This window comes from Nesoenas mayeri (assembly GCF_963082525.1).
Source record: "Nesoenas mayeri genome assembly, chromosome: 3".
Lineage (NCBI taxonomy): Eukaryota > Metazoa > Chordata > Aves > Columbiformes > Columbidae > Nesoenas > Nesoenas mayeri.
Window position 1 is genome coordinate 36340931 of NC_137544.1, and position 13987 is coordinate 36354917.

The 13987-nt window shown below is 37.5% G+C and overlaps 1 protein-coding gene across 1 annotated transcript in view; it reads right to left on the reverse strand.

Moving 5' to 3' along the window:
* Positions 1-13987, reverse strand: part of ME1 (malic enzyme 1) — a gene marked incomplete at both ends in the record, with an annotated part of 166500 nt that overhangs the window by 71875 nt on the left and 80638 nt on the right. The window contains one exon of the mRNA XM_080342086.1: positions 597-700. Coding sequence (XP_080198212.1) covers positions 597-700 — 104 coding nt within the window. The remainder of the gene's footprint in view (positions 1-596; positions 701-13987) is intronic.

Here is a 13987-nt window from a genome sequence, read left to right on the forward strand (position 1 = left end):
AACAAACAAGGAAAATATGAGCAAAAGTGTTATTTGACATGTGAGAAGAACTATTTCATACATGATGGTCTAATAATAAATTTAACTACTTTCTGTATAGGAAAAAAAGAAGAAGGGATAGAGAGCTGACTTTATACAGTTCCATACCACAAGATTTAAAACCAAAACACCGAAAGCTCAGTCCTGCAATGGTTTTGGTGGGGGCAGAAGCAGGGGCTGCCAAATATGATAGCTTCTTGCAGGCTGCTGACATCCCACATATGAAATCACAGTGACAGAGAAAATCATGTAGGCACAGCACTAGGCATAAAAAATTATTAGGCAAATACTTAACTATCACAGTCCCAAAAAAGTTTAAAAAACTAGATCACTCATCTCAAGGTAAGTTTTGCCACTCATGCAGTGAATTCATAAAGCTGCAATACTACAGGCAAGTAGTTCAGGCAGTTAGAAACTTATAAAATACTAAGCTCAAAATAATAATGATCAGAAACATAATAATTCTGTCTTCCTTTCATAAGCTACCGACCTTTATTTCTTCCGAGATGAAGTTCACAGTGGAATTCACCAATGAATAGTACAGATATATCACATACCTTGAAGTCACAGCTTCCATGAATTCATCAAGAAGATCATCATAGGCTTGACCTCTGATTCTCTTGTGTCTCAAACCAATATACAAAGGATCTTTCAGCAAAGTCTGTTGAAAAAAAAAATGTTTGAATGATTACATGAGCAAGGTACCCTAGAACATTCTAAGTTAAGAAGGGGACAACAATACAGTGTTTGAGGATTAACTCAAGCATATGAAGTACATATCCGTTTATCCACCTCTATATAAAGACTGAAAAAAGCAGAACAAAGAGATTAAAGAAACACCCTTTTGTATCAAGGAAAAGGGATACCCTACTCTCAAAGGAAGTGTCTTGTTTCCAAAGGAAAAAGTAAAAGTTTGTTCTGCAAAGTAAGATTTCAAAAGTATCTTTTAAAGCTTTAGTTATTACGTTTCATTTTTTTCCTTTACATCCTGACAGTTGATGAGCTGATATTCAGAAAATGTGCTGCTTTCTAAAATCCAATATGCCAAAGCATAACCAAGCCTTTGACCTTTTTCGATCAAGCATTTTAAATTATCAGTTTATATTCCAGCATTCTCCACTTCATTTATCCATGTTCATCAATTGGGTATGATTTCTAAATTTGTCTATGCTTAAATCTGTACTTTTTCTTCCTTCAGATTTCCACCAAGCCTGTATTATTCCACGTCTTCACTAACAGAAGGTCTTGTTCTGTCTCGTTTATTAATTTGTAAGCTATAATTTTGAAATACATGTCTTCAAAGTATTTTTTAATCACCTTCAACAATTCTCTCCAGCTATAGCAATTCCCCAATCTCAAGACTTCCACTGGCTCTCCCAGAAACTGTCACACAAAGATACTCTTTGCTATTATTTTTCACAGGCCTCTGAAAAGAAATAAGCTAATTTCTCAGTTTTGTCTAGTGCGCAATCCTCCCACACATGCCCAAACAGCCTGCAGAATCAGCCAGGAGCTTGACTAAACAATTTTGATCCAAAATCAATTTGCAAAACCAATATGGCTGCTGAAATTTGTACACCAGCTTCAAATAGAAAAAATCGGGAAAAAAAAATGCAGATCACCTCTCCTTCCCAAGAGAGATCCTTCAACATGCAACATCAAGCAAAAACGCTGAAGAGCTTGCTCAGCCTGCTTCAGGTTGGACATCAGAAATCTGATTTGTATTTTAAAGAAGTGCTTTAATGCCCTTCAAAGCATTTCTGTGTTGTTGAACTGAAAAGTCCTCTGGGTCACAAGCCCCTGTTAAAGACCAATTTGAATCAGCATTAAACTTAAAACCATTGGCAGTATTCTGCTTCCCCTGATACAGGACTACAGATAGCGATGTTTGTCTCTCCCTCACTTTTCTCTCCACTTCCATAAAAAAATTAAAGATATCAGATTAAAATGTTTAAAAAAATCAAGCAGGATTAAAAGCTGATTTTTCTAAAATTGTTGCTAAATTCACCATCATTTCAAAACAATTTCTAATACATCACTTAAAGACTGTCAGGACTTGTTAGTTCAACTGTTTGAAGAACAAATAAAGCTCGAAATTAAAATTACTTTGTAAATAAAGGTGAAATCATTACGTTGTAAGTATTTTACTAATTCTCTTCACCAGTTCTACGGAGTATTCAAGTTGCATATTCATTAGCTGAAATAATTTTATCCGTGTATTCAGATTATACTAGATATGCTAACAGCAAAATCAAAATCATAATTATGTACCTTTCCAGATATTGCAGGAAAAACTGGCAAGAGTTTGATGTCAGGTATCTTCCAAAGTAATTATCCCTTTTGTATGATCTTTTTTTGTTTAATAACTTCCAACTTTGTAGTCAAGAACTACTTCTGCAGTTACTTTTTCACTTCCCTTTTGAGTTTGCCTAATTATTTAAAATGACCTCAGGAGAATCTGACAAATCAAGGATAATTTTATTTCTCTGGGAGACGAATTCACAGGAATTGCAAATGAACTGTTCAGCAATGTGAAATCTTAAGACAAGTTTGGAAAGCCCGTGGGAGTTGCCTCAAGCTTCCCACAGACTGAGCACGCAGGGCTGGGAAGCAGAACTGCCAAGCGGCACGAGCATCACGGCAGGACTTGGAAACAACAACCCCATTTCTAAAATCCCATTGCCGCAGCTTTCCATGCCAGTAAGGTTCTGCTGCTCCATGTCCTGTGCAAGCACACCATGTGCCCCACAGTCCAATTCAACGTAAGTAACTTATCCCCTATACAACCCCAGTAACTCTTCTTCCCAAACTGATTTGCTCTTTTAACATACAAGCTTTTTATTAAACAATATCTGTTTTCTCACTTTGTAAAACAATGCTCAAAATGGGGGAAAAAATATATATATGTCTTTAGTCCTTTTATTTTTTGAATTCTGAAGACATTTCCAAAACACTTCCTGGCCAATCTGAATCATGCTGACTCCTTCGACAACCCAATTTATGTTGGGCGGTGATTCTGTGAAAGTTCCAGAAAAATAGGTGTTCACAGTTATGCTGTTTAAAAAGTGCTAAATAATCCATGGGTTTGCCTCGAAACATAGTCTTTTATATTCCTTTTGCCACTTTTCTGTCTTTCATGTCCGTGAGCATTTAAATCTATAGCCAACGCTAAAGCTCAGAACTCTGAAACAGCTCCATTTATAAGATCACTATAGGAATTTATTCATATATCTTTCATGCGAAAATTTGATGTGTAATATTTAAAACAATCAATACAATGCTTCTGGGGTATGTTTAAACTGCCAGCCTTGGAAGTCTCACAAGCAGAGACAATTAATGCAGTGACACGACTCTGATGAAAAGCCTGGCCAGCTATATACCCAAAGTTCAAAATTCCTTTACAGCTCAGTGCATTCTGCTTCACAAATGTTACAGTTCGACAAGAAATAGCCCCAAAAAGTTCCTTTATAGTCCTGTTTGGAACAACGTATGAAGAAACCCAGGGCGGAGACAGAAGAATGAAACACTCAGCAAGTGAAAAGAAGAGTGGTCACGTCTGAGCCCTGAGTGGCAAACTATTGTGGAGCTGCTCCCTTTCCAAAGGGCGCTGAAGAATGAATAAGCCGCTTAAGCACATTATCCCCTTTATTCAGGTCAACACCATGCAAACTGGGTCCACAGTGGTTGGTTTTTTTAGAGGGTTCACACATCTTGAGAGATTAACATTTGCTATCAACTGCTTCATGGCTTTCAAAACAGATTACCAAAAAGAAAGTACCATCATACAATCGAGTATGTCAAGCTGACATGATGATTAGGTACTTTTCCTCAATGACTTGGGTTTCTTTTGTTCACCAGCTTGTTGTCAAAGCTTAAACTTTGTTTTGTTCTTTTGGAAATCTAATTTCCTTCAAAACATAACTCTGCTTTTCAGGTTAGTGGGTTGGTTATGCATATTAAATGATACTGAAAAAGCTGAGGCTGGTCTATTTTTAGACTCCCTTACTCTAAGGCTAAAAAAAAGTTATAAATAATTAAAGTTTAGCAATATGGTACATTCAAGACTTAACAGAAATAAGGTTTTACAAGAAGAAAGGGCTTAATTGAGGTTCTGGTATTGGAAATATCAAGTAGATCTACTTAGAATTAGCTGTGTAAAATAACAAAGAGTTCTTTGAAGCACCACCTGAGCGTATTAAAACTGTAATGACCTTTGGGTTTTTAAGAAAAAGGCAAGCCGTTTATACCATCTTACTTGTGCACACTTATAGTACAGAGATCAGTGAACCATCAAAGTTCAGGCAAGGCTTGAGCTGTGCACCTGGCTCTAATTTAGCTACAAAAGCCAAACCTGCAAGAAACAGAAAACTGCACACTTAGATATTTCATCAGTTGAGAAGAAACATGCTGAAATGTCATCTATTCTCAAACTTGTCACGGAGACATTCCTTTGGAACAGACACTTTTTTTTAGTGAACAGCTTCATGGAAAAGCAGAGGTGAAGAACTGCAAGGCACTGAGCCTTTCCACTCACAAAGATGGCAGCAGAGACCATCCAGAACCTCCCAGTGCCACCTAGAAAGTGGTTGGTGCACTGGAATCCTGCATAGCAGCAGCTCCCCCCATGCCATTAAAATGTCAAATCCCTTCAGTTCTACAATAGGAAATCATTTGTATTAAGGCCACAGTTATAAAATTAAAGGAGAACTACATTTGTATGGGACACCAGAAGGTTTGGGACAAAGATATGCCACATGCCAGAGATGAAACACAGCTGAGAGCATGATTGCTCTAACAGGCCACGCGATCACTAAGAAAACCAGGGGAATGCTGCCACTTTTTCAAGGGTTAATATTTTCTTATTCTAATACACTGTAAATTCTTTCTGTAAATAACTTGTGTCAGTTTTCACAGGTTGGGGAAAGGCTGGTGAGCACACGGGAATTTCTGTTCTCCAGCAAAGCCAGACATTTCAAATAGTTTTTTTTCTTCTGTTCCACAAGATTGACATTTCATTTGATACGAAACTTTTTCCAATAAAAGAGTTAGTTAGTCAGAAACAACATAAATGTTTTGGACTTCAGCTTCTTTCAATGCTAATTACCCGGTAATCAATCTATGTTCATTTAAATTATTTGTTTGCAAGCACTAACATGCTGAATCACAATTTCCTATCTCGCAAGAACTGCTTTCATCTGTAAAGTTGTTTTTTTATAGCAATAGGAAAAATGTATAAGATTTTCATTGATATTCAACTAGGAAGCTTTCTTTTCTTTGAATAAGCTTATTTTGAAGTCTGAACTACAGGTTGATGCCCTTAAAATGTGTAACATATTCTGTGCTTCCAAATGCCAATTGTATTTGGGATGTCCTGAATGCTGCAAGTAACACTGACACTGAGTTTGAGGGTGCAGAATACTTTGCAAAAAGAAAATTCATAAACATAGAGCTAAAGATTTTTTAAAATGTTGTTGTCTTTGAACTACTATTGGCCCCATGACATACTTACTAAGAAGAGATCATGGCCCCTCCTATCTAAAGATTAGAACTTTGTCAACACATTTACAGTTCGTAAACTGTAACGGTCCTCTTGCACAGGAAAAAAAGTGGCATCAACCTCTATTTTTCCCCAAAAGAAGGAGACCTCATCTTTGGTAGTACTGGCATATAGACCATCCCCTCTCTTTGCATCTCAGTTTCATCCAAGGGATCCTCCATAGAATCACAGAATATCTCAAGTTGGAAGGGACCCATAAGGATCATCAAGTCCAACTCCCTGTTCCTCGCAAGACTAGCTAAAACTAAACTGTATAACTAAGACCATTGTCCAGATGCTTCTTGAACTCTGACAGGCTTGGTGCTATGACCACTTCTCTGGGGAGCCTGTTCCAGTGACTGAACACACTCTCAGGGAAGAACCTTTTCCTAATGTCCAATCTGAACTTCCCCTGACACAGATTTGGAGGCAAGCAATCACTAACGATCCCAAAATACACCAAAAAATGGGTATCACAATGGGTTGTTCTAGGTATAAATAAAGTAGGAAAAACCTCACACATTGGACATGAGTTTAAAAGTTGAGCCCAACTGTCCTAAACTTGCCAAACCCAAGTGACTGCCAGTACTTGACAGATAAAGATACTGTGCATGCAGACAGCAGTTGCACTATAATTAACATTTTCCCATCTGTAGCCCTAAATATATCACTGAAAACTGCCCATTGTCTGTCCAGACGAAATTCTAGTCAAGAATTTAAAAGATAATACATTCATAATGTTTGACATCAATCTTAAATACAGTGTTTGAAGGGAACAATTTATGTGGAAAATATTAATCACAAATAATATTATGCATTTTTGCAACAGTTCAAAATATAAATATTTATTAATACTCTGATGAAACAATATCCTAATGTGACAGAAAAGAACCACAGAATGTCCTGAGTTGGAAGGGACCCCCACTGACCATCGAGTGCAGCTGCTGTCCCTGCATATGACAACCCCAAAATTCACACCATGTGTCTGAGGGCTAAAGAGGTAGTTCCCTCTAGGCTTGTTGGATTCGCTCTGACTATATCTATGACCATTCTTTCATGAACAAAGCTCCTGTTTCTGCATATGTGAATGTACTATATTTAAATTTTAGAATACTCACAAATATGATCTAACTGAATGAAAGTAACGATTCTCTTAAAAAAAACCATGAATTACTATTTAATACTCTTCAAAATAGTATTTCTGTTAGAGAAGCTTTGAATGTTTTTTTTTCATGTTATGACCTCTGGCTGGAGTTTTTCAGGAGGCATTTTCTCTTACATTATTCTCTTGAAAAGTGCTATTTCTGTGTAGGTTTAGAATTATTAGAACAGTCTAATTGGCTTCCCCCTCGCATCCCCCAGTGTGCTTAGGTTTAGACAAATATTATTATTTTGTGCATTAAATTTCAAGATATGTTTCCATGCAATTTGTGAAGGCACTTTTGCAGGGTGTGCTTGAAAGAACTTGCACAGTGAGTAAAATGGACAAAATGCTTCAAAAAATTTATAGTAGTAGCATCCATTGCTTAGCTCATTTCCATTTATGTTTTCAAGACATACTTTTCATACAGTATTTCAAATTTTGTCAACAATAATTTAAGACTGTGCTAAAAAATGGAGAGAATATGTTCTCTCTTCCATAAGTGCGTAGTGATCCTGCAGTTTTGCACGGCTACACCAGATGTTTTCAGTTATTTCTCCTTAAAGACAGGCTTGCCTTATCCAATCCAACTTGTTCTTTCCTTTCATAAGGTTGTTCATCAGTCAATTTGACCATTACATCCTTTGCTTGCCTTCTCAGCAAGTTCACTCATATCTTAGCCTGAAGAGGAATTACCAGTTGTAGGTTTGACTGTGCACTAATACTCTAGTTATTTCCCACACAAGTAGGCTGCTTTACCCAGCTGAATTATTGTCAGTAAATTTTAATTTAACAACAAATTAAAAAAAAAAATCACTCTAATGACTGGAAAGAATGCTTCATGAAGGAATTTTGTAACACGCTATGAAATTACCACAGCCTGTCTCCAAGCAAGAGGCTGCACAAAGCCAGGCCATGCCAAGGACATTCCATGGGCTGCTCCAGGCGCACGTCTGCGGCACCGAATAAAGGCCCCAGTGTGTGAGGACTGTGTGCCCAGCAGCCGCCATCCCTCTCTACCCTCTCTTCCCCCCCTGCCCGCCCCCCGCCTGCCATGGCTACCAGAAGAGCTCTCCCAGGAAGTCAAACTCCTTCCCTTGCATGAGCACACAAAGCTAAAGACGGTTCAGCCCCCTGGGGGCAATGTTGACAAACATACATCATCCCCTTGCACTCGGCACTGGTGAGGCCGCATGTCGAATCCTGTGAATCCTGTGTTCAGTTTTGGGCCATTCACTACAAGAAAGACATTGAGGTGCTGGAGAGAGTTCAGAGAAGGGCAACGAAGCTGGTGAGGGGCACAAGCCTCATGAGGAGCAGCTGAGGGAACTGGGGCTGTTCAGCCTGGAGAAAAGGAGGCTGAGGGGAGACATTATCATTCTCTACAACTACCTGAAAGGAGGTTGTAGCATGGAAGGTGATGGTCACTTCTCTCAAGTAACAAGTGATAGGACAAGAGAAAATGGCCTCAAGTTGCATCATGGGTGGTGTAGATTGGATATTAGGAAAAACCTCTTCACAGAAAGGGTTGTCAGACATTAGAACAGGCTGCCCGGGGAAGCAGTCAAGTCACCATCCCTGGAGATGTTTAAAAGATGCATAGATAAGCTTCTCAGGGACATGGTTTAGTGGTAGACTTGGCAGTGTTAGGCTAACAGTTGGACTTGATGATCTTAAAGGTCCTTTCCAACTCAAATGATTCTATGATTCTATACATAAAATATATAAAATAGTGCAAGCTATGTGAGCCATCGTTAGTGAGGGAGCACCAAGTACAAAATCCAAAGAGAAAAGGTTGCTCCAGCAAGAGGCAAGATGGACCTGATTTTTCAAGAGGCTGTAGTGCTGTTGGTGTTTGTGCTCAAGAGTCAGTCTGTGGAATCAAGTCATGGGTGAAAAGCTCCAGGGCTGTTGATGGTGCAGAGCCTTCTGGTTTGAGTCTGAGTCTTGCCTTCTGGTTTGAGTCTGTCGTGCACATTTGAGTCACTCTCTTAGCTTACCTCCAAAATACTGGAAATTGTAACATACTTTTTAGAAACCAATGTTTATCTAATGATTTTTAGGTGTAATTCAAGACTTCCAAGCACCTGAAACCCATAATACCAATTACAGCCAGGTGCCCATCAATGATGCACATGCCTAAGAAGTTTCTAGGCTGACATTTCCATTCACAAAAAACCTGGAATTCATAGGAAAACGTGAACTTCTTTTCTGGATTGGCTCTAAAAAATTACATGTAACACAAAGTACAGCTACACTAACTGTATATTTTAACAGATTTCATATTGAATAGTAAAAATTAAATTTCTTTAAAGGCAACAATACAGCAGACATCAGATGAATAGTATTTTTTTCAGCACAATTAGGCTTTCATTTTACCTGCTCGCCTTTCCAGTACACAGAATAAGAGATTCACACAAAATTGATAAAGCTTTCCAGCAAGTTTCCATTGCTATTTAAAAAAACAATTCTTGCAGCAAGATTAATTGGAGACTCTAGCAAAAATTGCGCTGCACACCTTGCTCTTTACAGTAGTTTCAAATTAGGGAAGATGTGGGAATACAGCTCAACAGTGAAGCACACCTCAAGACTATACCTTTCTAGACGAGATAAAGTAAAAAAAATAATGGTTTTTCCCTGAAATTTAAATGCCATTGGAACTTTCTTCAGGTAAAACAGCTTGCGTTGACTCTTTTCAGCCAGCTTCTAAAAGTTACTAGAAGCAAAAACAGAACTGCCAACACTGAACCTGCAACACAAGCCATACGCTCTTCATAAGGAGAAAAGCAGACATTCACCTCAGGACTGGATTAGATATTGTTATGAAGGTACTGTAATTGGAAAAACAAACAAACAAACATACACCAATGAACCCTGCTTTCAAAGCTAGCAAGTTAGTTCATCAACTTCTCACACTATAAAAACTAAGACCTACAAGTTTTTCAACTGTAAAAATAGAATTGTGCCAATATCTTCTGTTAACTGAATGTTGGTTTCAGAACTAAAATTCATAAAGTCCTTGCTTATAGCAGTAGAGTTCTTTTCCTAGTACCATGCTTGCGTACCACCACCACCACACAGCTGCATCAGGTCTGTCTTTTAAATCCACATTTAACTTCCACACCAAGCAGCAGCTATGCCAAGCAGGTCATTAGTGAGGCATGCGATTGCTAGGGCAAAGTCAGAAGGGAAACAATTTCTAATCTTGGAATTTCCTTTACTCATACAAAATAAAGAGCATAGCAAGATCTATTTTCTGTGTGACTTGTGCCAATTTGAAAATAATGGCATGTTTTGCACAAACAGGGCACTGTCACTATGGGTGGAACACAAAGGCAGCTGCATTTCGGGTATGAGTACTAAGTGGAGACAAGTAACATATCTACAGTAACACGCTTCAGTCATTTCATTTGTTCTTTACTGCAAAACCCTTAAAAATGCTGACTCCAGCAGATCTCCTAACAGATGCCTGAAACTTTTGTAGGGACAGCCAGCACAAAGCCTCCCTGAAATTTTAATTTTATCCTCATTTATTGTTTGAAGGACTCAAGATATATTTACATAAAGTTCAGAGGTGTTCTAACTCTTCTTCCTCCTTATCAGCACCTGACTATATCCTGCCTTTTCCTTCATAAACAGAAATATATGATTGCCCATAAATAGTTACAGTTATTATTTCAATGCATATTTTCTGGTTGCACTGCTAAGCTAAAAAAGTCTCTCAGTTCCCCAGCTTGACAATCACCTTTCAAAAGATCTTTCATAAATTAAACAAAAACAAAAACACACACGCAAAATGCAAATCAAACCAAACAACAAACAAACAAACACCTTATCTCTCATGTAACAGGATAAAGTGAAGAGTGGCTGAAGGACACCCCGGGCTGAGGAAGCCCTTAGAAGGGGGTCATCAGTCCCTAATTCACAACCAGCCATGAAAAACTCCATTCTGGGCAATTCTGACAAGCCCTGAAAAGTGCAGTTCCCCACTATCAGAACTCAGACAACTACCTGTTTCTGTCCCTACAAGTTTTCTTCTCTTCCTTAGATGTAAGCCATTATTCCCATTGAATACTGCTTTCTGCCTCTTCTTAGGAGGTTACAGATGATTCTGCAACAAAAGAGCATCTCCACAATGTCTAAGGTGGTAGTGCTGTACTAATACAGGCCAGCATGCTTCATACAATCCACTGCCAGAACTGTATCTAGCAGAGTTAGTGAGGAGGTTAGAGAGGCCTATTTAATTGTGTATTTTAAGAAAAATAAAATAAACAAGAAAATAAATACTCTGCATTATATTTAAAAGTCTCAGAGAATTCTCCTAATGTTAACATCTGTCTGCAAGGATAGGGATGATGCCAGTTCCACAAATGCCTGTAATTTGAGTTGGAACTTGGAAGACACTCAGAATCATGGTTTTGGAGCAACATTTCATCAGACACAATTTTAGGATGCATAACTCTTTTTATACAGTAAAACTGAAAACAAATGGTTGTCTGCATGCCAGTGGCATTTATTGGAAAACTTATTCACTTGCCTATTGAAAAAACAATAGTCCTGAAGACTCTGACATAATTTAAGACTTCAACTGATAATGCTGCATATAATCATCAGTATTTTAACATACAAATAATAACTGGAAAGCAAAGAAATCTGAGAAATCTCTTGTATTTTACTCATGTATTTTTCAGACCATCTAACAGGAAATCTGCTAAAAACCTTGACATCTACTTTCTATGAAAGCTTTTACTGAATCCCAGAAAAGGCTCAAACTGTGCATCAAGCTCTCTACACAACTGACCTTCAACAGCTCCTGTTCAGTTAAGGACCAGCATTTCTTCTTCACGAACCCCAGCAGCTACATGGCTAAAATCTCATGTCCTGTCACACATCAAAAAACATTTAACAATACCCTTGATGATACATTTTGAAATACAGCTGATGAATAATGGGAACTGGAAGCTATAAAAATAGATTATACCACAATCAAACTTTCAAAGTTTATTGCTCTCAAAAAAAGAAGAGAGAGGATATGATGGACCCTACTTGAGGGTCCAGCCCTAAGTGCTTATAAAAATCAAAAAAAAATAAAAAATAAAAAAAAATATGTATCACAGAAGGTGGCCAAAATAGTACCCACAGTAGTCTACACAGTACACTAAAACCAAGTCTAGCCTCCGTAAAACTTTTTATAGAAGCTAGAGATACTTTTCTGTTTTTTCCTGCAAAGTTACTGGGAGTCTAGCTATCTTAATAAATTATCTTCTTCAGTTTAATGGAGGGAGTATGATAAGATATAGCGGCTTGTGGTGGTTCAAACACTTTCAATACATCAAACTTTCCTACACCACTTTTGCGAAGCATCAAACACACATTGCTCCTTTTATTTTCATGCACTTAAATTTCCAAGTTTTGTTTAGGACAGGCAGCTGAAATGTCGGAATGCAAGGAGTCACCCAGCTATTGAAACCAGACAAAAAATTGGAAAAACTAAAAAAAAAATAAATCAAACTACAAACCACCAACAACAAATTGAATCAGAGAAGAGGAAAGACTTCTTTTTTTGAAGACAACATCAGTAAAGTTTTGCTATTAAGTAATAATATTCAGAAGAATACATTCTTAATGATTTTTCTTCATCTGGTAAACGACATAGATAACCAACTTTATAAGAAAGTCTTGAAGATCTCATTTTAATTCATCTTTAATATCCTCATTATAAAAAGGATTTTGCTAATACTGTATCAGCTCACACATTTTGACAACACACAAGGTATCTTTAGTCCATCACATAGCTGATCAAGCAGAATTTTAACATATCAACAGATACACCTTTTACAAAACTGAAAATCTTTTTCTATGTTATCAGTACATCTCATTTCTCTATCAATAGTTCTGTTGATATAGAGTTTTGTAGAGTATATAAACGCTTTGGTTGATATAAAGTTTGATGCTTTTTTTCATTCACATGTAACTATAAATCTCCATTACTTGTTACAGCCTCTTCTCAGTTCTCTTAAAATTATGTCTATTTACTTCATTTACTTCCATAAGCTACTCCCACATGGTCCTTCATCAAAATATTTTTGACCATGACATCCCTGTCTCCTGTGCTGACACTCAGCCATTTTCTTTACTAGAGCCAAATGGGTTGGGCCTCTTCCTATATAAACAAATCACATCAACAATGTCCCTTTGACTGACTGGGAATTATTAAACAAGTCTGGTGATACTATTTCAGTGCTGGCATCTTAGATGTTGACTATATATGTGTCCTAGAACCAGAGGGAAAAAGAGGGAAAAGTAGTTTTGTCCACAAAGCAGACCAGCTACTGCAAGGCCAACATTTGTAAAAGCACATTTATGGTCGACAGGTGACATTTTGTCCTAGACACTAGGCGCACTTCTGTGGGAGCACAAATGATGCATCTTATTCCACATTTTGTGGTAATAGTTACATTTATGGCTCATTCCCTTTCTTGTCTCCTCCATTGCCTGTCAAATCACTGAGGAGGCAGATAGCTAGCAGTTACTATTTCATTAAGAATGGAAGCCAAGCAAAACAAACACTATCTGTTGCTGTCTTCTGAGTTGGAAATGTCTAACATATATTGAAATAAAGTCTGCCATCAGTTTGGTCTATGGATATCCATGCATGCTATCCAAAATAAGCATTTCCAGATATTCATTTCTGCCTTCTTTTATAGATCCTCTTGTGCTGAAAAGTAAAGTAAGAAGAAATGAAATGGACTGACACAATTGCCGGTAACATCGGTAGACAGCTCATTTTTTCTAATGTCAGCTGAAACTGAGATTTAAATCTTGTGTCACTATGTATGTCCTTGCTGCTAAATCCCTCCCATCTTCAACTTCTTGGGTCTTTAAAATCATTGTCAATATGCTGTTTAGTAAATGTGAAAATCTGAAGCACCATCTGGCTTCGTCACATTTTCCACGGTCTAATGAAACAGAATATTTCACAAAAGAAAGATTAATAAATAGCGTATTTCATAAAAATAAATGAACAGTCTCAAAAAAAGAATACCAAATATTCCCATCCAAAATGGCAAAGTCTTAAGGACGACAATGGATCAAAAGTAACAGACAATTGCTGAGGTCTGCTCATGCACTAAGCAGTAGGATGGCATTTCTCAAGGATAAAAAGAGTGTACATATTATGAAAGAAACTGGCTGATGAAAATATTTAAAGATAACACATGTTTAAAAGCCAAAGTCATTTATATTTGAGTTTTATTGGTACAACTTCTGGT